This window comes from Asterias rubens, chromosome 16 (assembly GCF_902459465.1).
Source record: "Asterias rubens chromosome 16, eAstRub1.3, whole genome shotgun sequence".
Taxonomy (NCBI): Eukaryota; Metazoa; Echinodermata; class Asteroidea; order Forcipulatida; family Asteriidae; genus Asterias; species Asterias rubens.
The window spans coordinates 7,838,901-7,862,653 of record NC_047077.1 but is presented as its reverse complement, the minus strand read 5'-3'; the positions used below and the strand labels follow the sequence as shown (position 1 = coordinate 7,862,653).

General features: G+C 40.6%; 1 protein-coding gene and 1 pseudogene across 1 annotated transcript; one reads left to right on the top strand and one right to left on the bottom strand.

Moving 5' to 3' along the window:
* Positions 1-479: 479 nt before the first annotated feature.
* Positions 480-12,279, bottom strand: LOC117300570 (protein adenylyltransferase SelO-like). Its single transcript, XM_033784228.1, has 10 exons — positions 11,585-12,279; positions 10,483-10,730; positions 9,926-9,990; positions 8,835-8,990; positions 7,650-7,805; positions 6,810-6,952; positions 6,136-6,349; positions 2,375-2,501; positions 1,355-1,574; positions 480-706 (listed from the first exon to the last, which is right to left on the bottom strand). Exons 1-10 carry the CDS (start codon positions 11,913-11,915, stop codon positions 504-506), a joined length of 1,863 nt encoding a protein of 620 aa, XP_033640119.1. The 5' UTR covers positions 11,916-12,279; the 3' UTR covers positions 480-503.
* LOC117300571 lies at positions 595-23,753 on the top strand (annotated as a pseudogene).

The window sequence follows — 23,753 nt, the reverse complement described above, 5'->3', positions numbered from 1 at the left end:
TTTTTCTTACGCCTCGAACCACTTCACCTCTTTCCATGAAGCTGCTATTTTATGCTCTGAACCGTCGATAGCCAGGTAACACAGTGCGAGCATAATAAGCTATAACAATGAACAGGGACTTTCCCGAAGTTTTCCTGCATAACCAAACAAATGAAATAAAACAAGCTTGACTAAAGAAGCTGTATGGTGCACCGCTGTCTGCCTCTGAAATAAAAGCATAACCTTGACAAAGGTTGTTTGCTCAAAATACTTCATACTCTCAAATTATAGTGCAGCAGAGTTCGTAGCTACATGCAGACATACAAGGCATAAAGTTCACTGTAAATGTGGGTTAAAAAAAAATCCAGGGACCGTTAAACCACTAGCTTGAACAACTAGCCCACTGTGGAGGTCGTTGACCCGCAGCAAACAGCGCCCTCTGTGCTTCATCCTGTCCTGAAGGGGTCTGGAAGATAGCATGTAGTAATTCTAGTGTTGAGTTATATTCTTGTCTTAATAAACCACTAGCTCGAACAGCTGACCCGGATCTTATTGGCCCACTGTGGAGGTCGTTGAGCAAACAGCGCCATCTCTGCTTCATCCTGTACTTTATATGGAGTCTTGAGAACAGTTTGAAGTAAGTGTAGTTTTGAATAATCTCCTCCTTCTGCTTTCTGGATGGCTTCATGTGCCATCCAGTTCCTCAGGATGTAGCGTGGATTCACAGCTGTGTTTAAAGGGAGAATAAAAAATAATAAGATGTATTTCACAATGAGAAAAAGCAATTAACCCTCCTTGGGTTCTTGGGACACTTTCTTGAAGAACCAGAAGTATTACTTCAATGAATTGTGAATTAGTTCATTGAGTCTTCCAACTTTCGAGTTTACTTTTAACATTTGACTTATATGTACACAAGTACATGTCAATTTCGAGTGTGCACCATCTAAGGTTGACTATCTCGACTCGAACCCAAGCTGGTCGACCATTGGTTGACTATTGTGGTCGACCATTTAGAACCCCAGCCTCAAGACCATGGTTTCTTCCATGGTCCCGATAGCCCGTTCCATGCTAACATTATGTAAAGTGCTGAAAGGAACCAGTGACAATACAGCGAAAACGTAGAAGGCATGAGAACGAGTCGTTCGAGTGAGTTCCAAAGGTGGGCCAAACCTCATCTTGGTAGCACCAAAGTAAAGCATATCCAATTCCAAAACTTGAAACAAATTTGGAGCTAAAAATCTGAAGATGAGTGTTCACAACTGTAAACACATTACCTGATAAAAGCGGTGTCCATTTTAAAATAGTTTCCAAAAGAATTTCAAAAGTATAGAATTTGTTTTTTTAAAGCGTAATTTCAATACAAACAAATATTTACCATTCATGATTTCTTCTCTATTTGTAAGTCTAGTCTCTCCTCCAGCCCTCCTAGCACGATCAGTATAGTCTTGTGTCCAGTCTGAAAATCTCTCATGTTGTTGTAGATCTTTTAAGGCCCACAGTGACTCTGGAATCTCGTTCTTGTAAAGGTTGTCAAGTGACAGCACCCCCAACTGGTGGAATGTCATTGTGAAGTCTGCACTGGTGTCTTGCATGAGCTGAAGAGTGAAATGAAAGTCAGTTGCTAATAGATGCTAAGAAGGAGTTGCTCAAGTATAGCGTCCATTATCCTTGGCTTTAGGTTATTATTTTTACCAAAATCGTAGTTTTTCTTTCTTCCTAGATCACCGGTCAAGTGGTTACAATCAGTGTTGTTTTTAAGATCCAAGGCAAGTTAACCACTGATTTCTCAATGAATAACAATGTTTTTTCAAGCTACTGAAACATGTATGTACAGTTTAAAATCATAGACATGAAACCAAGAGTTTTGCCCAGTTCCCTTGTTGGGAAGAACATCTATTAACACAATACATAGGATTCGAACTGCCTCTACATCAGCAATCTCAGTGGTCTAGTAGGTCAGACACTTCTCTAGAATTGCAAGGGTCATGGGTTCGAACCCCAACCGAGTAAAATGCCTGTAATTTAATTTTACAGGACTTGGGAAAGTACCGGTTTAAGGGTAAATCAAAATTATTATTATTTGTCCCGATGCAAATTTAACATGTATTATAACACACGAAATAACAACTCTTTCTGTGGCAAACCAGACATTTTCATCGGAAGGGGGATTGGTGATGCCGTGGTCAAGCAGTCATGTGTACATTTCTTTCTTTATCATTTTGTGGGAGGAAGAGGGAAGGGGTAAGGGTAGATGTACCCCCCGTCCCCCCTGGTGTTTATGGCACATATCAATTTGTCTACAATTATTACAAGTATTACAAACAGGCTTTTGCTTTGTTTTTGGTGATCAATTTTTCCCGAACGTCGTTGCAATGTCGTCTCATTGAATCCTTACCCTCAGGAGGAAACCAATGATGTATTCATCCACTTCTTCAACTCCAGTTAATCCAAGTTTTTTACGAAATAGTTGCATGAAACGAGTCTTGTAGATTCCTTGATATCCTTCTAGAATGTAACCCAGTCTGGAGAAGAGAAGAGAGGTTATTGACAGGTTTTTTTGTGTATTAATCAAGGTTCTAGCAAGACCAGTTTTAGTGGTGGGCATTAAATCAAATGTTGTTTCACCAATGATGAGCGGATCAACACAATTATTCATACTAAGAAAAACTATAAATAAATAGTAAACTTGCGGGTACAACAGTTCTGCTCGTCTTTAGGAGAGGACATATATACGAGCAGAGCCGCTGTTCAAAACGTCCAGACCACACCGGCTCCTCTCAGAGCCAACACTCACACAAAAGATATTAACACATGGTCGTACCTGCAAGTTTACTATTTATTTATAGTTTCTTGCTATTTCTGCACAACATGCAAAGCTTCAAACAATACTTGAAATTAGTCATGTTTAACCATGGGGCCATATTGACTATTGACTGTTTGTGTTATGGGGCCATGCAATAAGTTGACTGGCTGTTTGACTGTGTTCTTTCTCCGTGATAATTGATACTCCTTATATCATGAGCTGTGTCTCAGATCAATGCACAGTGGACAATATTTTAAAATCTGTGCTTGGCAGCACAATGAATTTTGCTCAGAATGCTGGGCAAACATTAAGAGTCCTGGGCAAGCCCGCCCGCCCAGCACCTACACTGCTAAAAATGGTATTTTTGAAACAAGAAAAACATCTTATTTTGAGAAAAGAACTATTTTCTCAAAATAAGAATGTTTTTCTTGTACCACCATGGCTACAACACTAGCATTGATCTCTTGCGTTCACGTCACAAACGGCCTTGCCTTGCTAACCATTTGGGGGTCATTGATCTCTTGCGTTCACGTCACAAACGGCCTTGCCTTGCTAACCATTTGGGGGTCATTGATCTCTTGCGTTCACGTCACAAACGGCCTTGCCTTGCTAACCATTTGGGGGTCATTGATCTCTTGCGTTCACGTCACAAACGGCCTTGCCTTGCTAACCATTTGGGGGTCATTGATCTCTTGCGTTCACGTCACAAACGGCCTTGCCTTGCTAACCATTTGGGGGTCATTGATCTCTTGCGTTCACGTCACAAACGGCCTTGCCTTGCTAACCATTTGGGGGTCATTGATCTCTTGCGTTCACGTCACAAACGGCCTTGCCTTGCTAACCATTTGGGGGTCATTGATCTCTTGCGTTCACGTCACAAACGGCCTTGCCTTGCTCACCATTTGGGGGTCATTGATCTCTTGCGTCCACGTCACAAACGGCCTTGCCTTGCTAACCATTTGGGGGTCATTGATCTCTTGCGTCCACGTCACAAACGGCCTTGCCTTGCTAACCATTTGGGGGTCATTGATCTCTTGCGTCCACGTCACAAACGGCCTTGCCTTGCTAACCATTTGGGGGTCATTGATCTCTTGCGTCCACGTCACAAACGGCCTTGCCTTGCTCACCATTTGGGGGTCATTGATCTCTTGCGTTCACGTCACAAACGGCCTTGCCTTGCTAACCATTTGGGGGTCATTGATCTCTTGCGTTCACGTCACAAACGGCCTTGCCTTGCTCACCATTTGGGGGTCATTGATCTCTTGCGTTCACGTCACAAACGGCCTTGCCTTGCTAACCATTTGGGGGTCATTGATCTCTTGCGTTCACGTCACAAACGGCCTTGCCTTGCTCACCATTTGGGGGTCATTGATCTCTTGCGTCCACGTCACAAACGGCCTTGCCTTGCTAACCATTTGGGGGTCATTGATCTCTTGCGTTCACGTCACAAACGGCCTTGCCTTGCTAACCATTTGGGGGTCATTGATCTCTTGCGTCCACGTCACAAACGGCCTTGCCTTGCTCACCATTTGGGGGTCATTGATCTCTTGCGTCCACGTCACAAACGGCCTTGCCTTGCTCACCATTTGGGGGTCATTGATCTCTTGCGTTCACGTCACAAACGGCCTTGCCTTGCTAACCATTTGGGGGTCATTGATCTCTTGCGTTCACGTCACAAACGGCCTTGCCTTGCTAACCATTTGGGGGTCATTGATCTCTTGCGTCCACGTCACAAACGGCCTTGCCTTGCTCACCATTTGGGGGTCATTGATCTCTTGCGTCCACGTCACAAACGGCCTTGCCTTGCTAACCATTTGGGGGTCATTGATCTCTTGCGTCCACGTCACAAACGGCCTTGCCTTGCTCACCATTTGGGGGTCATTGATCTCTTGCGTCCACGTCACAAACGGCCTTGCCTTGCTAACCATTTGGGGGTCATTGATCTCTTGCGTCCACGTCACAAACGGCCTTGCCTTGCTAACCATTTGGGGGTCATTGATCTCTTGCGTCCACGTCACAAACGGCCTTGCCTTGCTCACCATTTGGGGGTCATTGATCTCTTGCGTCCACGTCACAAACGGCCTTGCCTTGCTAACCATTTGGGGGTCATTGATCTCTTGCGTTCACGTCACAAACGGCCTTGCCTTGCTCACCATTTGGGGGTCATTGATCTCTTGCGTTCACGTCACAAACGGCCTTGCCTTGCTCACCATTTGGGGGTCATTGATCTCTTGCGTCCACGTCACAAACGGCCTTGCCTTGCTCACCATTTGGGGGTCATTGATCTCTTGCGTCCACGTCACAAACGGCCTTGCCTTGCTAACCATTTGGGGGTCATTGATCTCTTGCGTCCACGTCACAAACGGCCTTGCCTTGCTCACCATTTGGGGGTCATTGATCTCTTGCGTTCACGTCACAAACGGCCTTGCCTTGCTAACCATTTGGGGGTCATTGATCTCTTGCGTCCACGTCACAAACGGCCTTGCCTTGCTAACCATTTGGGGGTCATTGATCTCTTGCGTCCACGTCACAAACGGCCTTGCCTTGCTAACCATTTGGGGGTCATTGATCTCTTGCGTCCACGTCACAAACGGCCTTGCCTTGCTAACCATTTGGGGGTCATTGATCTCTTGCGTCCACGTCACAAACGGCCTTGCCTTGCTAACCATTTGGGGGTCATTGATTTCTTGCGTCCACGTCACAAACGGCCTTGCCTTGCTCACCATTTGGGGGTCATTGATCTCTTGCGTTCACGTCACAAACGGCCTTGCCTTGCTAACCATTTGGGGGTCATTGATCTCTTGCGTCCACGTCACAAACGGCCTTGCCTTGCTAACCATTTGGGGGTCATTGATCTCTTGCGTCCACGTCACAAACGGCCTTGCCTTGCTAACCATTTGGGGGTCATTGATCTCTTGCGTTCACGTCACAAACGGCCTTGCCTTGCTAACCATTTGGGGGTCATTGATCTCTTGCGTTCACGTCACAAACGGCCTTGCCTTGCTAACCATTTGGGGGTCATTGATCTCTTGCGTTCACGTCACAAACGGCCTTGCCTTGCTAACCATTTGGGGGTCATTGATCTCTTGCGTTCACGTCACAAACGGCCTTGCCTTGCTAACCATTTGGGGGTCATTGATCTCTTGCGTTCACGTCACAAACGGCCTTGCCTTGCTAACCATTTGGGGGTCATTGATCTCTTGCGTTCACGTCACAAACGGCCTTGCCTTGCTAACCATTTGGGGGTCATTGATCTCTTGCGTTCACGTCACAAACGGCCTTGCCTTGCTAACCATTTGGGGGTCATTGCATAAGTCTAACTAAATATTTCAAAGCGTAATTGTTAAACTCACTGTGATGACTGTTGCTTAGTAACCAGTGGTAATAGCGCAATTCTGAGTTTATTTAAATTGAAGTAAGCAACATCTGGTTGTTTCTCATAGCTGTAAAGTGCTTCATCGTCTGATGTGTTGGGAACAAACTCTGGTATGTAGGAATCCAGAAATCCAAATGGACCGTAGTCGATGGTAATAGAAAGTAAACTGAAGTTATCCGTGTTCATAACTCCTGGAAAATGAAGTGAAATTGTGTAAAATGACATTGTATCATTTATGACAAATTCGGACTTTGAGAATTGTGTTTTTGAGAAAAGCAGAAAGTTTAGTTTTTAAAGGCATGGGCACTAACTGCAAATACTCAAATATTTGATCATCATAGAGATAAAGCTCTATGGTAAGCATACAAACAGTGAGCAATGGCAAGCTGTTGAATGAATAAAACATTATGATGAAAAACCAAGTATCTGAAAGCACACAACTTTGTGTGACAAGGGTGGTTTTTTCTTCCATTATTATCTCCCAACTTCGATGACCAATAATGTTCAAATTTTCACAGGTTCATTATTTTATCCATTGATCTCAACTTTCTACAGATCTGTCAGTTTATGTACATGTATAATGTTGGATTACATAAAGTCATTACAATAAGACATTTGTTTCTTAAACCACTCCGCCTTATGTAATCTTACCGTGTGCAAATCCAACAGACATCCATTTTGCAATCATACTAGCAGTCTCTGACACAACCTCAGCAAAGAAAGCTAAGTATCGATCAGCATCACTCATGTGAACTTCAGCAAAGTATTGCGCAATCAAAAAATCTGTTAACTTCCTAAAGAAAAACAATAAAGGACAAAGAACTGGTAAATCATAAAAAAAAAAAAAAAAAAAATGAAATTTTAGGACACGTTTTAGGTGTGGGAAGAAAAACCCAATGGGTAACAATCAGGTCAACCTGAAAATCAACAGGCAAAACTCAGGTCTGATGATGTGGGAATCGAACTGAGTAAATCACTCAAAATCTATTTATTTATTTTATTTATCAATTTCAGCGCAAGCGCTCATAACAGGTTGGTGATTTTAATACAAGAAGGAATGCTTATTTTGGTTGCATGAAGTGGGAGAAAAAACCCCAAACTGGGAAAACCCATGCAGGGCCCAATTTCATAGAGCTGCTCAAGCAGAAAATAATGCTAAGCAAAAATGATAAAAAAATAACTCCAATAACGGGGTGAATTGGAAACGAGGAAAATTGTTTAGTTTAAGATGTGAGAAAACCCCAATGGGGGAAACCAGGTACATGTAAGATCTGAATAGCAAATCAACAGACAAAACCCCTGTCCGTTGTCAACATAAAATAAGATGTTTTTTTGCATTATTTTGGCATTTAACATTTTTTTTTTCAGTGTCAGTCTGTTTTGTCTTGTTCATCCACAATGGTTTTTCCAATAAACGATTCATTTACTTGATTGCATCACAATTATCTTACATGTTAACTATTCCTTGTTTATAACCAATTGAAGACTTACCTGAGAAGAGCAATCTCTTGATTCTTTGCCAAAATCTCTAAGGAACCAATACGGAACCAAGATGGCGCCAGTCTCAAGACAACTGCTGCCTTCTCTTGCTTGGGATGACCGTCATAGAACTGATCTCTCCAGACAGGATCCGAACTTACAGATAGACTGAGTCAAGAAAAAACAAAAATTTAATTGATAGTTGTATTAGTTGCCAAAGTCCATATCTCACTAAAGTTATTGAATAGGTTTTTGTATTTTATTTGTAGGGTGTCGTGGCCGAGCGGATAAGAGCCCTGACCTTAAACTTTGGTATTTCTGTAATAATAATAATAATAATAATAATAATAATAACCGTATTTTTAACGCGCATTTTTGCCAAAGGATACAAAGCGCCAGGTATTATTACTGCAAGGAGTGGGGCGAAATTTGAGATATAAGACCTAATCCTTAAGCACCATGTAATGGTTTACAAGGTGCTGTGGCGCAATATGCTGCCAATCCAGCCAGGAACACCGGGGCGAACCCCTTCTCTTTTCGATAAGTGCACTGGGTTCTTTTACATGCGTTTACACAACACATGGGACCAACGGCTTTACGTCCCATCCGAAGGACGAAGGAATGGTTATGTGTCTTGCTTAAGGACACAAGTGTCACGGTTGGGGATTCGAACCCACACTCTGCTGATCAGAAACACCAGAGTTTGAATTCGGTGCTCTTAACCGCTCGGCCACGACACTCCCACAGCAGTGTATGTTCGAGTCCCGGTCATGACACTTGTGTCCTCGAGCAAGACACTTAAATATAATTTCTTTGCTTCTCTCCACCAAGGGGTAAATGGGAACCTGTGAGGGCAGACTGAGTAGCTCATATTTGTTGCACAGGTTGTATACTCGCCAGGGAGCTGAGATGGCCCAGCGACCAGCAGTAATTATGTTAAAGACGCTTTGGCGACATCTGCGCATGCGCTGGCTTTGATGACGGTTGTCCATCAATTTTTACTACAGTTCTTTGGATGAATCTGCATTGCGCTGAAAACCACAACGTCTGGCTGAAAAGTAACCGTCGCAGAACCAAACGTCTGGCTGAAAAGTAACCGTCGCAGAACCATCCGTCATCGAAAACCAAAACTCTCTAATGATGATTTGTACCTACACAACACTAGATATCAACCATTTGGAACTTAGGTACATGTACCTTACTACTCGAGACGTTGGAATCCCAAGATGGTACATGGCTTCCGAACATAAGAATTCTCTGATTGATGATCTGAGAACTGCTCTACCATCACCACGTCTTGAGTATGGAGTAAGTCCAGAACCCTTCAACTGTAACTCCCATCTATCACCTTTACTGTAGAAATAATAAGTAAAGAGCTTTTGTAATCAACATTTATTATTAAAATTTGTTAATTACAAAACTTGTTTATAGCGGCCAGCAGGTTTAATTACAAGGGAAACAAATAAACATTATATCAATGTATTTACTGTATGCGAGCATTTGAATTACCCTTTATTGGATCTAATAAAGATTGATTGAATTGAAATTAATTAAATATAAATTGGCCATTAAAAGCAGTGGACGCTATTGGTAATAACTCAAAATAATTATTAGCATAAAACCTTTCTTGGTGACGATTATTGGGGAGAGGTTGATGGTATAAAACATTGTGAGAAACGGCTCCCTCTGATGAAGTGCCATAGTTTTCGAGAAAGAAGAATTTTTCCAAGAATTTGATTTCGAGACCTCAGATTTAGAACTTGAGGTCTCAAAATCAACCATCTAAACGCACACAACTTCGTGTGACAAGGGTGTTTTCTTCGTTCAATTATTATCTTGCAACTTTGATGACCGATTGAGCTCAAATTTTCACAGGTTTGTTATTTTATGCACATGTTGAGATACACTAACTGTGAAGGCTAGTCTTTGACAATTACCAATAGTGTCCACTGCCTTTAAGATTGCAATATAGACACTCACAAATAACTGCTCCAGAAGAGACTTCGCTAAACACATCATGCTCAATACTAAATAAAGCTTCTTGAAAGGGTTTCAAAAGGCCTTGGAATAAAACATGTTACAAAATTATTGAACAGCAAGTTTCCTACCCCTATAATGGTCTCAGTATCAATGAGGGTGACCCCACCATAAAAAAATCAAAAATAAAATAATAATAAATAAATAAATAAATAATACCATCCTTGATCCTCATAGGAGTGTGAAATCCTTGAGCAGCTTTTAAAAGAGTTTGCAAAATGAATGATAGAACCCATTTTTTCTAACTTTACCTATTGACATATTCTCCCAGCAATACTGCTCTACCATCCCCAAGCTGTCCGGACCAACTTCCAAACTGTAAGAAAAGCATGTCAAGGTCAAGAACAATTCGTTATGGAGACCGTGCTTTCGCCAAAGCTGCTCCTGCCCTATGGAACAAGCTCCCTGTCTCACTAGGCCAAACCACATCACTCAACAACTTTAAGAGGGAACTTAAAACACACTTGTTCACTTAGACTTTCATTGGGTTTCATATAAGTTAAATTATGTTTATTCTTCATTTTCTATTGTATGTTTTTATTTTGTGTAGGCGCCTTGATCGGTTTTCTGGAGAAGTGCGCATTATAAATCCATATTATCATAATTATTATCAATAAATATCAATTTGTTGTGTAAACTTTTCAGTGACAAAGGCCAGAGGGCCAATCAAAGCAAAAGAGAATACTTCATGTACTGTATGCAAGAAGGCAGCTGAGACAAAAATATACACCCTAGGGAGTTCTTCAGAAAGGGCACAAACATTGTTAATAAAAACAATGAGGAAAGTATAAACTTGAATTATACTGACCTGGTGACCTCCATAACGATGAGACAGCGGAACAGAGTTAGATAGGAAAGTGTTTCCAGTCACAAAGGCTGTGAAGAATTCTGAGTTGCAAGCATCTGGATGTAGATCTAAGATGCCGCCAGCTACTTCTTCAGACAATGCGATAAGATGTGATCTTGTTTTCATTGGACTTGGGAAAACTTTAGAGAAGACAACATTTCTCACTTGCCGAACGTAGTTCTCCTCAATGTCATCTAATGGCAATGTTTCTAATAACAAAATATAGTAAAAAAGTGTGAGACAAAAACAAGTTGGAGGTCAGGTGGCGGGGATCTAGTTTCATAGTTGCGATAACGTACATGTAATCCTCATCCCGACATCATAGGAAGGAGGGTGACAATATTACAACTTATTTCATAAAGCCTGTGGTAAATAATTAAGTTGCTTTTAAAACAGGAACTGGGCCTAATTTCATCACTCTGGTAATGTCAAAGTCTGCGTTTACAATCACAGTTCTCTGTGTACTGTAATCAAAGAATGCCTTTGAATGGAGTAGTGTGGAGTATGCACGCATACAAACCGAAATTGGGCCCTGGTTACTATAAAGTTTACATTAAGTTTACATTAATGTTACAACTGGAGGCCTCACAATCAATCATCTAAAACTAATAATATTATGAGATTGGGCTCAAGGCCTAAGTTTCATATAGTTACTTTGCTACTATTTAGAATTTCTTTAAGTTTAGATTTGTTTTCAATTAATTCCATGTAACTTTAAGTTTTTCCTTCGCATATTACTGACTTGCTAATTTGCCGAGTACACAACGTAGAATTATAGAAGTATTGCGGGGGGGGGGGGGGGGTATACAATACATGAACATACAATTACAAGAAAACACTGACTCAGAGACAGACTGATCTGCTAATTAAAATGTTATCATTGTTTTTATTGATAAAATTAAAACTAAACATGCTAAACTTCTAATCTAAAGGGATTGGACTTTTATTTGGACAACTACTTATTAAAATTAATTAATGTTTTTAATTATTTAAAGGCCCACTAACAAAATAGTTGTTTGCATGCAATGCAAAAGACTGATAGTTGCAAACACCAACTTCTTACCAATAAGGAGCTGTCTTTCATCGAAGTGCCAATCACTAAATGTTGACACAAGAGCTACCCTTTGTTGTTGATTGGCTTTGCTGATATCATCGATGTCGTCTTCGTCGTGGTTTGCGTTTCTTGAAGACGATAGTTCACACGGCGTTTTTGAACTTGTTTCATGTGATACTTTCGTATTGGGCTCATTTCTAGAATATTTGTCCTTTTCGTGTAAGTACTCATCGGTTTTACAATCCTCATGACGCGTACTAGTTACTGAAAATGCAATAAATATAACCCAAAAATACGTTTGTTTTGTGCCACAGTGTGTTGATTTCATGGGCGCCGCCATTTTAAACTAGTCTGACTAGTTCATACATGCTCACAGAACATCGAGCAGTCTGGATACAAGACATTTTAATTATTCCAGTCCACGGTGATGAGGGCGCAATTTTCTCCGAGATCTGCCATCTTGCATCTTGCATTGTTGTTCTCTCCCATAAGCTTTGCTGCTGTCCTGGAGAGGGTGGGTTGCAATTTACAAGTTGTGCACTGTGCTTGTGCTTTCAAGATAGTGCTTATAAGATGGTGATAAAGTCAATTTGTCCTAAGAGGGATTGGTAGCTCAATCCCTCTTATAGCTGGCAGTGCTTCTCTTTGATGGAAACCGTTCAGATTGGCTGCAGTGACTGCAGCCACTGGTAGCCTGCCCGAAATGTGCGTTCGTTGAACCATGGAGGAATAAATTTATTCCTCCATGGTTGAACCTCCCTGGGTCGACCGCGGTTGCCCGGTGCGTTCGAATAGCTTTGACGTCATTCCAGGGGCAGCCCCAGTGCCCTGTGGAGTGGGTCACTTGGGGGTGACCCGAGACGCATGTCGTTACCACGAGAGGGTGAGTGTGAATCGTCAGGGGCTCAACCGAGTGAGCACCGCGGGGATGACCGACCCAGGGGCCGGAGCTAATCGAACGCACCCGTTTAAATGTCTTCGCTATTATTTTTTACAGGATTGTTTTATCCCAAAGACACTTTGTCTACAGTTTATTTTGTTCTACCGCATTTTAAAATGTCCCGATCAAGTTAAGTTAAACAATTTATACGGTTGGGTCTGACATTTATTTGTGATGACAGTTAATTATTAACTGTCATCACAAATAAATGTCGGACCCAACCGTATTTTTGTAATAATTGCTGGTGCGTTCATTCGCTTCCCGGCCCGTGTCGACCCCGCGGTGATCATTTTGGTGAGCCCCCGACAAGAGCTAATCGAACAATCACTTACCCTCTCCACCCAAGTGATCCACTCTTAAATGACATGGGCACTTGGGGCTGATTCGACCCGCGTCGGCCCCTGGATTCCGGAATGATGTCAAAGCTGATTGTGTTTTATTATTGCTCTCGTGTATAAATAATAATTATTGTGTTGTAAATAGGGAGATTTGTAAATAAATGTAAATAGTTTCATTCGTAAATGAATTGGTGGATATTGCGTGTGATTGACCCTCTCCTGGGGGTCGACCCATCAGGGAAGCTAATCGAACGCACCCTGTAAGAACACACAAACAAAGACATGTTGATCGCACGTTTCCAGCTCGACCGTTCAAAACCGCCCGACCCAAGTATTTTTTTAATGACCTTTCGAATGCTCTTTTTAGCTGCCATTTTTTTGCAAAGTTTATAGGTTTTGAAAGATGTTTAAAGAAAGTTTTGATCTATGTTGGAAAAGAAAGGACAGAATCTTCAAAATGTTTTCTTTTTTGAGCTAGGCCTATTATAGGCCTTCACTGAATGTCATTCATAGGAGTTAAATTTGTTTGACTTAACAATTGAAAACATCAATACAAACCCTCTGTTTTATAGTGATTGTGATGTTTTCTTTATTTCATATTAATTTGACCTTGTCAACAACACTATTAAAACAAGTTAAGTATTAAAATCAAATGTTGTTGGATATAATTTACAAGTTAATTCGGCCTTTTTGATCGGTCGTGATGACTTTTGAAATATTTTGTATTAACCACTGCTGAACCATCTAACCCTGACATGTCTATAAACTCACGGGCAGGCACACACTGTGCTCTCACAGGGTAAGCTTCATTTGAAACTGCGAGCGGCATGTAGTAGTGCTACACACATCGTCTTGTGTGTATTGCAGCACATTAGCGAAGGCCACTTCACTTTAGGACAATGTGAAATCCAGCCATTGTAGCATGTATTGAATTATAGTCAATTGTTTGCCACCTATGACAATTTGTTAAATAAACACATTGAGCGCAGCTGTTGAAATTCACTGGTGTTTAATATACATGTATGTGCAACTCCTACCTTCTAATACAAACAAAATACACATGCTTCGGTTATCAGCAGTGGAGCTAGATTTTGCTGGTAGATGTAAGCTGGCTGGGATCAAAGGTTCTTTGAAAGAAAGAATACTGAGTAGACTACAGTCGGTGTCCTGTAGAATCCTCAGTCATTGTGAATGGTGGTAGTCTCCAATGCACTGCACCTGGTGAGACCACACTAATACCGGACGTCTGAGCTCTCTTAAAAAAGCTGTCGATCAAAACGTGTGTGCGGTAGGGTTTTATTATATTACCTCTTGATTCACTCGTGGCCCTACAGTACTAGACGTAACATTGTTATAATACTATTACTATAATTATAAGTAGCATCATTTTTAGGAATAGGAACGATATTATACTAGGGGTCAATGGATGGATATGGTATGTTCTTTTAGCGTTTATATAGCAACTGACTTTAGTTGAACGAACTCAAGAAATATTCAAGGACAGAGCCCTTAATTGTTCATGTACCATGATTGTACGTTGTACGGGATGCGACACTTCTCATGAAGTTTCCATTGCCTCTGACTCGGGAGGATCCTTAAAGGAACACGTTTGCCTTGGATCGGACGAGTTGGTGTATAAAAAGCGTTTGTAACCGTTTGTTATGAAATGCATGGTTAGAAAGATGTTGTAAAAGTAGAAAACAATGATCCACCGGTTGCTTCGAAATATTGCGTGGTTTTCATTTTACTTTGCGAACTAACACGGTCGGCCATTTATGGGAGTCAAAAATTTGACTACCATAAATGGCCACTTATAGTCGACGAGGTTAAAGAAAAACCGTCCTGACCAGCGAGGGCTTGTATCGTGTGAGAACTAAGGCCCGACAATGTGTACTTAGTTTGTGTGTAAAGTAAACAAAAACACAGATAGCATTCTCTTTTGCTTGTTTTTTATTTTGTCTGGTTTTTTGTGCATGATCATCAGACAGCAAATAACACATTTTACAGAAAACGATCTTTGAGTTGGAAGTTATTAATACAGACATCTATTTAAATAGGTCTAGCTTATGTCGCCTGATGCGTTTAAAGGTAAAAACAAATTGCGGAGGAAACGTTAGTTGTAATTAGGCTGTAAAAGCAATTCATTCTCAGGTTTAGAGATCATTTTAAACTTTAGGTATTCAAACAAACTGTCTATGGTTGTAATATTTTATGCCAAAATTGAATGGTATAATATTTCTGAATCTACAAAAATAACTAATGGCCTGCTGAATGGACCTAATATTAGAGAGTCTTTCTCTTGGCCTTTGATCGAGAAAGACCCCGCTATGGTCGAAACGCCAGGTCATTTAATACTGTTTATAACATCGGGCCTTTATTGGTAAGCAGTCAGCTATTATTCCATTTTCTTCACTTCTGAAATTCTTAATGACTTTAACATCTTTTGACACAATGGGCGCTACCGAGATTTTATCAAATCTCCTTCATATCATCAACAAAGATGGACTGCGATAACGTTTTAATTATTAATTTATTGGGTGGTTTTGTTTACTCGGGGACCAGATTTATGAATCCACTGTTCCCCACCCTATAGGGCCAATGAGACATGACAAACGTCGACAATAAAAGAGATAACAAACTAAATGTCTATAAACTTTAGCCAAACACTACTGTACCCCAAAGTTATATTGAACTAATTAGGGAGTTATAACTTAAATAAATACAAAACATTACTTCCAAGTTCGTTATATATCGTAAAAGGTTTTGGGGATAAGACACTGGACACGTTTGGTAATTGTCAAAGACCAGTCTTCTCACTTGGTCTCAACATATGCACAAAATAACAAACCTGTGAAAATTTGAGCTCAATTATCGTCGAAGTTGCGAGATAAAAAATAAAGAAAAAACACCCTTGTCAAACGAAGTTTCGGCTTTCAGATGCTTGATTTCGAGACCTCAAAAGCTAATTCTGAGGTATCGGATTCAAATTCGTGGAAATTACTTCACGTTACTTACTTCAGAGGGAGCAGTTTCTCACAATTTGTTATGCTATCAACAGCTCCCCATCTTTACCAAGTAAGGTTTTGTGCTAAAATAACTGTTTTGAGTAATTACCAATAGTGTACACTGCCTTTAAGTGATGATTTATCTTTTACAATACTTCAGATCTGTTTTGGTTTGGAAAGATAGTCTTCAACAACAACAACGACAATGGGATGGAAATTAGCAGTCAGTGTTCTACTGATTGGTGTATTAGCTGCCTACATGAGTGGCATCTTCAGCTCACCACCAAGTCCCCCTGAGATAGGGGATGGGTGGTGGGGACGAGGTGAAAGACCAACAACCAAAGAGGATACATCCATCAGAAAGTTCAAGATCAATGTTACTGATAAAGACATGGACGATTTGAAAGGTGGGTTAGGGTCAAGTCACACTGCAGCGATAACGAAAATGATAACGAAAACGACGCACAGAGAACTCATTCTATTGGTTGAATTGCTCCGCACAGAATACGCACATCCACTCATTCAACCAATCGAGGGCGTGCATTTTTAACGTTCTCATTTTTGTTCTCGTTTTCGTTCTCGTTATCGGGGCCTGTGTGACCGGGCCTTTATAATGATGAGCAATCTATCCTTTGTACTGTATCGAGCTCATCTTAGCATATTTTTTAGTAGAGCAAAATAATTACCTTACGTTTCGACCCTGGCAGATCTTTCATTTTACCTCAAACTTTATAAATATGTTGCCCTTCTATCCTTATTCAGATCGTTTGAGAAAGACCCGATGGTTTGAGAGTGTTGAAGAAACCAAGTTTCATTTTGGTATCAAACCAGAATACATGAAGTCAATACAGGAATACTGGCTCAACGAATACGAGTAAGTTTAATATCTCCAATCTATCAAGAACAGTTATCTATAAGCCGTAGATTGAAAACCTCCGTATGACCTCTATGGTATGACAATGGTATAAGCCTGGGAGGCCTTTACCCCTCCCCCACCCCCTTCCCTTATGCATTATGTTGGGATACACCCTCTCTATGGTATGACAATGGTATAAGCCTGGGAGGCCTTTACCCCTCCCCCACCCCCTCCCCTTATGCATTATGTTGGGATACACCCTCTATGGTATGACAATGGTATAAGCCTGGGAGGCCTTTACCCCTCCCCCACCCCCTTCCCTTATGCATTATGTTGGGATACACCAAGTGTAGACTGGTCTTTGACAATTATTACCAAAGGTGTCCAGTGATAACAAGACAAGTAGTACTTGCACCTTGTTGGCATTACAGGGGGAAATCAATTCTCGCTCAAAAACATGGTATAAGACACAATTTAAATAACTTAATTGGTCTATTTTCAAACAAACAGTTGGCGTAAACAAGAGAAGGTTCTGAACAAGTATCCACAGTTTAAGACAAATATTGAAGGAATTGATATCCACTTTGTACGAGCCACACCTAGTAAGCTGAAACCTGGACAGAAAGCAAAACCAATACTAATGGTGCATGGATGGCCAGGATCGTTCTACGAATTCAGTAAAGTATGTCTCTCATCGTTTTCATTCAGAAATGTTTTTCACGACCACAGAGTGGGCATGTTCCTTAAGTTTTAACGTAATTTCACGCCCAATATGCAGATTCAGAAGTGTTTGTTTTAAAACAGCATCATCTGTCAAAATTAGTTCTTAGAAACATTCTAAATAAAATCTTTCGGCAAATCATTGGCACATGATTAAAAAACAGCATAATGTTTATTTTTTGTATACTATTTGACTTGTAAGTAATGGTCGAAGTAGTCGAAATAAACGAGACGCCGCCACCAATTTACCACAACGAGGGCGCCCTTGCAATCAATCTCCGTTATGACGTCACATCACTGGGATTCTTGTCACATGTTATTCTGTATCAATCTGTCTTACCGCGTGTATTTTTTTGCATCTCAGATCATTCCAATGTTAATCGACCCGACTAATCATGGTGGGACGGATGCGGACGTCTTTGAAGTCATCTGCCCGTCTCTTCCCGGTTATGGCTTCTCTGAGGCTGCGCATAAGAAAGGTTTAATGTTGTATCTTATCATTGTCTGGTCTCAATTATTTAAAGGGAACGCAGGATTGGGCGATTAAAAAGTATAATATAAATACTTACATGCTTCGAAAGAGTGTGGCTTTCCTTTACTACGTGAACTAACACGAAGTCACTTAATAGGGCTAAAACTGCTCCCCAAAATGGCGGACCGTGTTTTAGGCTGTGTCTGCGACATCGGCTACAGCTATGGCTAGATCGTGTGCGTTTGCCTAAAACTAACACTGGCAGATGCGCAAGATCTATAGTTGTAGCTCTAGCCGAAGTCATTCTGGACTCGACCTAAGTCACAAGTAAGAAGAGAATGACTTAAATTCGAGCATATCAACTGTGTGGATCATAAATTAAATTCTACTTTAAAAAAAGACCTTTCCAACCATTAATTCACAAGCGTGTTTTTATCACTGTAACGTGTCCCTTTAAAATCTATTAGACGCTTTATATACTCCATCTGAGACAAATTTATTCATTCCAATTCTCTGTAATAATGGTAAATGTAAATATTGTTTGAATATTGTTATGTAATGTGCCCTATAGGCTTATCATTTCTCGTTGTTGGGTGGTTTGTAGATAGCTTTTTGATAAGGGAAATATCCAAAACGGGAACATTGTTTGTGTCATTCAGGCCTAATTCATCCAAAAAGTTATTTCAAATTGATGTCACCTTGCAAACTATACCATCCCAGATATTAGGCCAGAGGCTATCTGCTAATGTTTCCATTTGTTTTTCGTTTGTCTTAAAAACCCCATTCCTCTAAAACCAGCTAAAGAGTTCCAGAGACTTCAATAGAGGGGGTATAGCCTACTACATATACACTGCATCTTATCAAGCACCAAATTTTGCAATGCACAGAAGTATATGGCATATTCTTCCATGTTTGTATCTGCTTAGATTTATGATTTGGGATTCAACGAGGAATTCAAAATTAGTTGAGTTTAAACCAACAACCTCAGTTTTACTTGCGGCGTCATACCAACTGAGCTATCTACCCCTTTGTTGGCGCGGACTCTGACATTGTCTGTCGCTGTTCTGCGTCCCTGTGCAGTTGATTTTCTGATATCTGCTCGGATTTAAAGAGTTTTATTCTATTGCACATTAGGTCTGAACGCGAAGGAAATTGGACGTATATTCCACAAGTTGATGACTCGATTGGAGTTTGACAATTACTACATTCAAGGAGGTGACTGGGGCGGTCTAATTGTTGACCTTATGGCTGGTATGTTTCCAAGGTAACGAGTAAACAAATACTTATCTAGTTCAAGTTATGTTGGTTAAGTCATGTGAGTGTGGGTTCGAATCCCGATACTCTAATTGCTTCTCTTCACCCAGGGGTGGATTTCACAAAGGTAGTCCTAACTTAGGACTAGTCCTATATAGGCAATGCTAAGAGATAGGACCAGTCCTAATTTAGGATGAGTTACTGGTCCTAACTTAGGACCAGTCCTATCTCTTAGCATTGCCTAGGACTAGTTTTGTGAAATCCACCCCAGGGCGTATAAAATGGGTACCTGCGAGGGTAGAGGTTCGATATTGCGTATAAAACCACCGGGGCGCCATACGGTTGGCCGGGTTTACTGCCCAGGGTACTAATGTAAAGAGCATTGAGACGGTTACTGTCAAATGCACTCTTATTATCAGAACTAGTTATTCTTATCTGAACAACTAATTTGCCAAAAATAATTTATGAACTGACATTTCGACGCTGGCAAAGTTGTTCACGAAAGGTAGTTGACAAGACAACACAGAGAATGAGAAAACACAGGGGAAAAAAGAAGGAAAAACCATTATTGGGGAGACCAATAATTGTTGGTAAAATTTACGTAATGGATAAACCAAACTTAGTATAATACATGTACTCATCTAGCGTTTTATAGAGAATCACGTGCTTGATATCAGCGTTTTGATTAAACATTGCTCGTTATAAGAAAGTACTCATATCAGTATCGTTTCAAAGATTTAAATCATTATTTCTCAACTTGGAAACTATCTTGTATGATCGTCTGGACAAATGCAGTTAAACACATGATGGGACCAGCCAAATTTAATGTCTAAATAGTCCTGACGGATAGACCTTTCACTAAACACAAACCACTTCATATCAGTTTAAAGGCAGTGGACACTATTGGTAATTACTCAAAATAAATATTAGTATAAAACTTTACCCAGTAATGAGTAATGGGGAGAGGTTGATGGTATAAAACATTGTGAGAAACGGCTCCCTCTGAAGTGACATAGTTTTTGAGAAAGAAGTATTTTTCCACGAATTTGATTTCGAGACCTCAAGTTTAGAATTTGAGGTCTCGAAATCAACCATCTAAAAGCACACAACTTCGTGTGACAAGGGTGTTTTTGTTCCATTATTATCTCGCAACTTCGACGACCGATTGAGCTCAAATTGGCACAGGTTTGTTATTTTATGCATATGTTGAGATACACCAAGTGAGAAGACTGGTCTTTGACAATTACCAATAGTGTCCACTGTCTTTAAGTATATACGTCCCATAAATAAGGGAATCAATGTGTGGTGAAGAGGTTTTCAACTAGTGGTTAAAACTTGCCGAGGCCTGGTTCTTGATAATTTTACCGAAACGAAGTCGAGGTAAATTATCAAGAACCAGGCCTCGGCGGGTTTAAATCACTAGTTGAAAACCGATTCAACACACTTTGATTCCCATTCATGAATACCTTTTCGGTCAAAAAACTACACACTTTTTGTAAAAAAAAAATAAATACAAACATTATAATTGTTCAATGATTTTTTTCAACACAACACCCCTCCAGCTACATGAAATGGTAAGGCCCTCGGGTAAACAACTCCTTATAAGGAGATTGCTGTGCGCGTCGCGCGTATCGCGTGATGTGGCACTACTGCCCCGGCCGTTGCTCTCGACCAATAGGAATGAAGAAACTGTCTTATAAGCACAGGTGCAAGCTCGCGTGTCACGCCCATGTTTCAACACTTTTTACTGGTCATTATCAAAGGTTTAAACACCCCCACGTGACGGGCTCTCCACCAATAGGAGTAGCGAAACTGTCTTAGGTATTTATGAATAATACTTTAACAAAACAACCGTGTTAGTCTGAAAGATAAAACACTCCAGGGAATGTGCAAAATCTATAGGATGTTAAATTGAATCTTCTTGGTATACTTAATTATTTGCCAACACCAACATGGAATTATTTATTCCCATTACTATAATTATCGTTGGTGACATTAACACCGTGTCGATGTTGTCGCATGCTGATACCAAGAAAATCAATTTAACACCCCATTTTTTGCAGTGTGGTAGCATTAACTGCTCCTTTTGATGCAACAACTACTTCATTAGATGCAATGAAGGGGACAAGCCAATACCATTATTATACAAGAAAGTAACGGGTGAACGAATCCGATTAACAAGAGAGGTGACAATGTTGAAGAAAAAAAAACTAGAACAAATATTGACAGTGTGAAATTAAGATGGACTAGTAAACAACTTATTGCCCCAATTTCATAAAGGACTACTTGATGTAAGCACAAAATGTGCTTACAAGAATTACCATCCAAACTGTACATTTTGTTACTGGTATCCTGCTCATTTCTGCTACGCAGAACATTCTTAAGCAACATTTCCTGCTTAAGCAGCTCTATGAAATTGGGTCTGGTCCTGCTGGCTAGTCACTAAAGACGTTAAAGTCAAACCTTAATGATGAGTGTTTTGTTTCATTTCTTTCTTTTATTAATAGTCATATCAGAGGAATGCATAGTAACTTCATCACAGTGCAGCCGAGTTTAAGTCAGATGATCCTAGTCAAGATATTTCCCTCTATCGTGCTAGATGATGAAGCATACGCAAGGGCTTTGCCAAGTTTTGAAAATCTTGGTTTTGGTTGCAGGAGACGGGATACCTGCATATCCAGGCCACCAAACCTGATACTGTTGGTAAGAAGTTTAAACCATTCAAATTTTAATTTGGGTTTTACTATAACGGTCGGCCATTTATGGGAGTCAAATTTTGATATGACGGGGTAAAAAGAAAACCACGCAATTTCGAGGCATATTTGTGTAGATCGTTGTATTCTACTTTTACATCATCTTTCTAACCATATGCATTTTATAACAAACGGTCACAAAACGCTTTTCAAAGACCAACTCGACCGATCCAAAGCAACGTGTTCCTTTAAATCATTCACACAATTTTAACATTGACCTATATTCAGGACACGCCCTCACCGACTCCCCAGTTGGGCTCGCTGCTTACATCATTGAGAAGTTTTCTGTTTGGACCAATTACGATTGGATTGACTTAGACGACGGTGGACTGGATGGCTATTGGTCCAAAGATGATCTGCTAAACAACGTCATGATCTATTGGGTGTCGGGATGCATTACGTCATCATTGCGCCTGTACAAAGAGACCATTTCCAAGTCTTTTGAATTGGCCAAGTGAGTTGATATGATAGTTAATAAATAGTTAACTGCATGATGGGGGCTGTGTCGTCATGATCAAAGCAGGCTTTTGGTTGTATAAGGATTAATATGTACTCCCTTCACATACCATAATAACAATACAAATGGCCGATTGTGAGACTTCTGAACGCTAGGTGGCAGCAGACTTACTAGGTAAACTGTCATTGTATAAGTAATTCTGAGCATGTACACATCCAAGAACAATGGATTAACCTGGAAAGTCTGCTGCCACCTAGCGTCCCAAACATCTACCGTTCATTCAGCTTCTGATAATTCGGGTTGTTTATAAGATGGAGTTTACATTTGCAAGTCAGGTGCATTACTGCATGGAAGACCGTAGCTCAGGTTATTTATTGAGTCTGATAGGCTGTAATCGGTGTAGACTAAAAAGGAAATAATGTTCTTATACTTTTATTTATTTGCAGTTTCATAAACACAGTTCCCGTTGGTTTAGCGGATGTACCCAATGAGTTGGGTAGATGTCAGCGTAATTGGGCGGCAACTCACTACACTGATATCGTTTCGTATAAGACGTACGTACGAGGTGGTCACTTTGCTGCCCTCGAGGTGCCGGAACTACTTGCCGAAGACATCCGACAGTTTGTTCAGCAAGTGGAGATACGTCCGCCGAAACAGACAAAGTAGCAAGGCCAATCGTACTTCACGTGAAATTAGTTTAGTTTGCTTTCAAATTGTACTGAGCAAGGTTGCTGTAATTGTATAACAAATAATGTAATGCTCAGTAGACATTGGAGTGTGAAACTTTTCAGTGACCAATACAAGTATCATCACTCTTGATTTAATTGAAGTTGAATATTTCTGCTGTAGGTATGGATCCCATGTGACATTCATTCAATCTAGCATACCTTGCTGAACGATGGTCACAGTTTCCACTCCCTAAAAGGCAGCGTATACACCCGCATGTATAGGCGTACATTTGCAAAACACATCGTTTCCAACGGTAGTCAGAATTTCCGCTAGTCTTTGGGGCACAAGAGACGGATGCATTTCTTTATGTTGAACTAGTAGTAGCAATGGTGGTGGTGGTGGCGGTATGAGGGGCGGCGGAAGAGCGAGTAAACACAACCTATCCATTGCCAAGTCATCTATGATCAATCTATTGATTGCTAACATACACCAAGGCGTACACCATTTCAATTACATCATCAATTCAGTTCAGGAGATCTTCCTTCCATTCTTAAACGTTTCTATCTTAACATGTTTAACCACGGGGTTAGGCTAAAGTTATCAATAAATAAATCCACTTAGCCCCCCCCCCCACATTTACCAATAACTGGGCGGTATGTAACTCAGTGAGAAACATCATTGCTGCTTCCCCCTCTTCTACATCCAGGCTTGATC

Coding starts and splice junctions, on each gene's coding strand:
- LOC117300570 (XM_033784228.1), bottom strand. CDS start 11,915: ATGGCGGCGCCCATGAAATCAACACACTGTGGCACAAAACAAACGTAT. Junction 6,953..7,649: donor CAAGAGATTGCTCTTCTCAG/GTAAGTCTTCAA, acceptor GTTTTTCTTTAG/GAAGTTAACAGATTTTTTGA. Junction 1,575..2,374: donor TCATTGGTTTCCTCCTGAGG/GTAAGGATTCAA, acceptor TTCACTCTTCAG/CTCATGCAAGACACCAGTGC.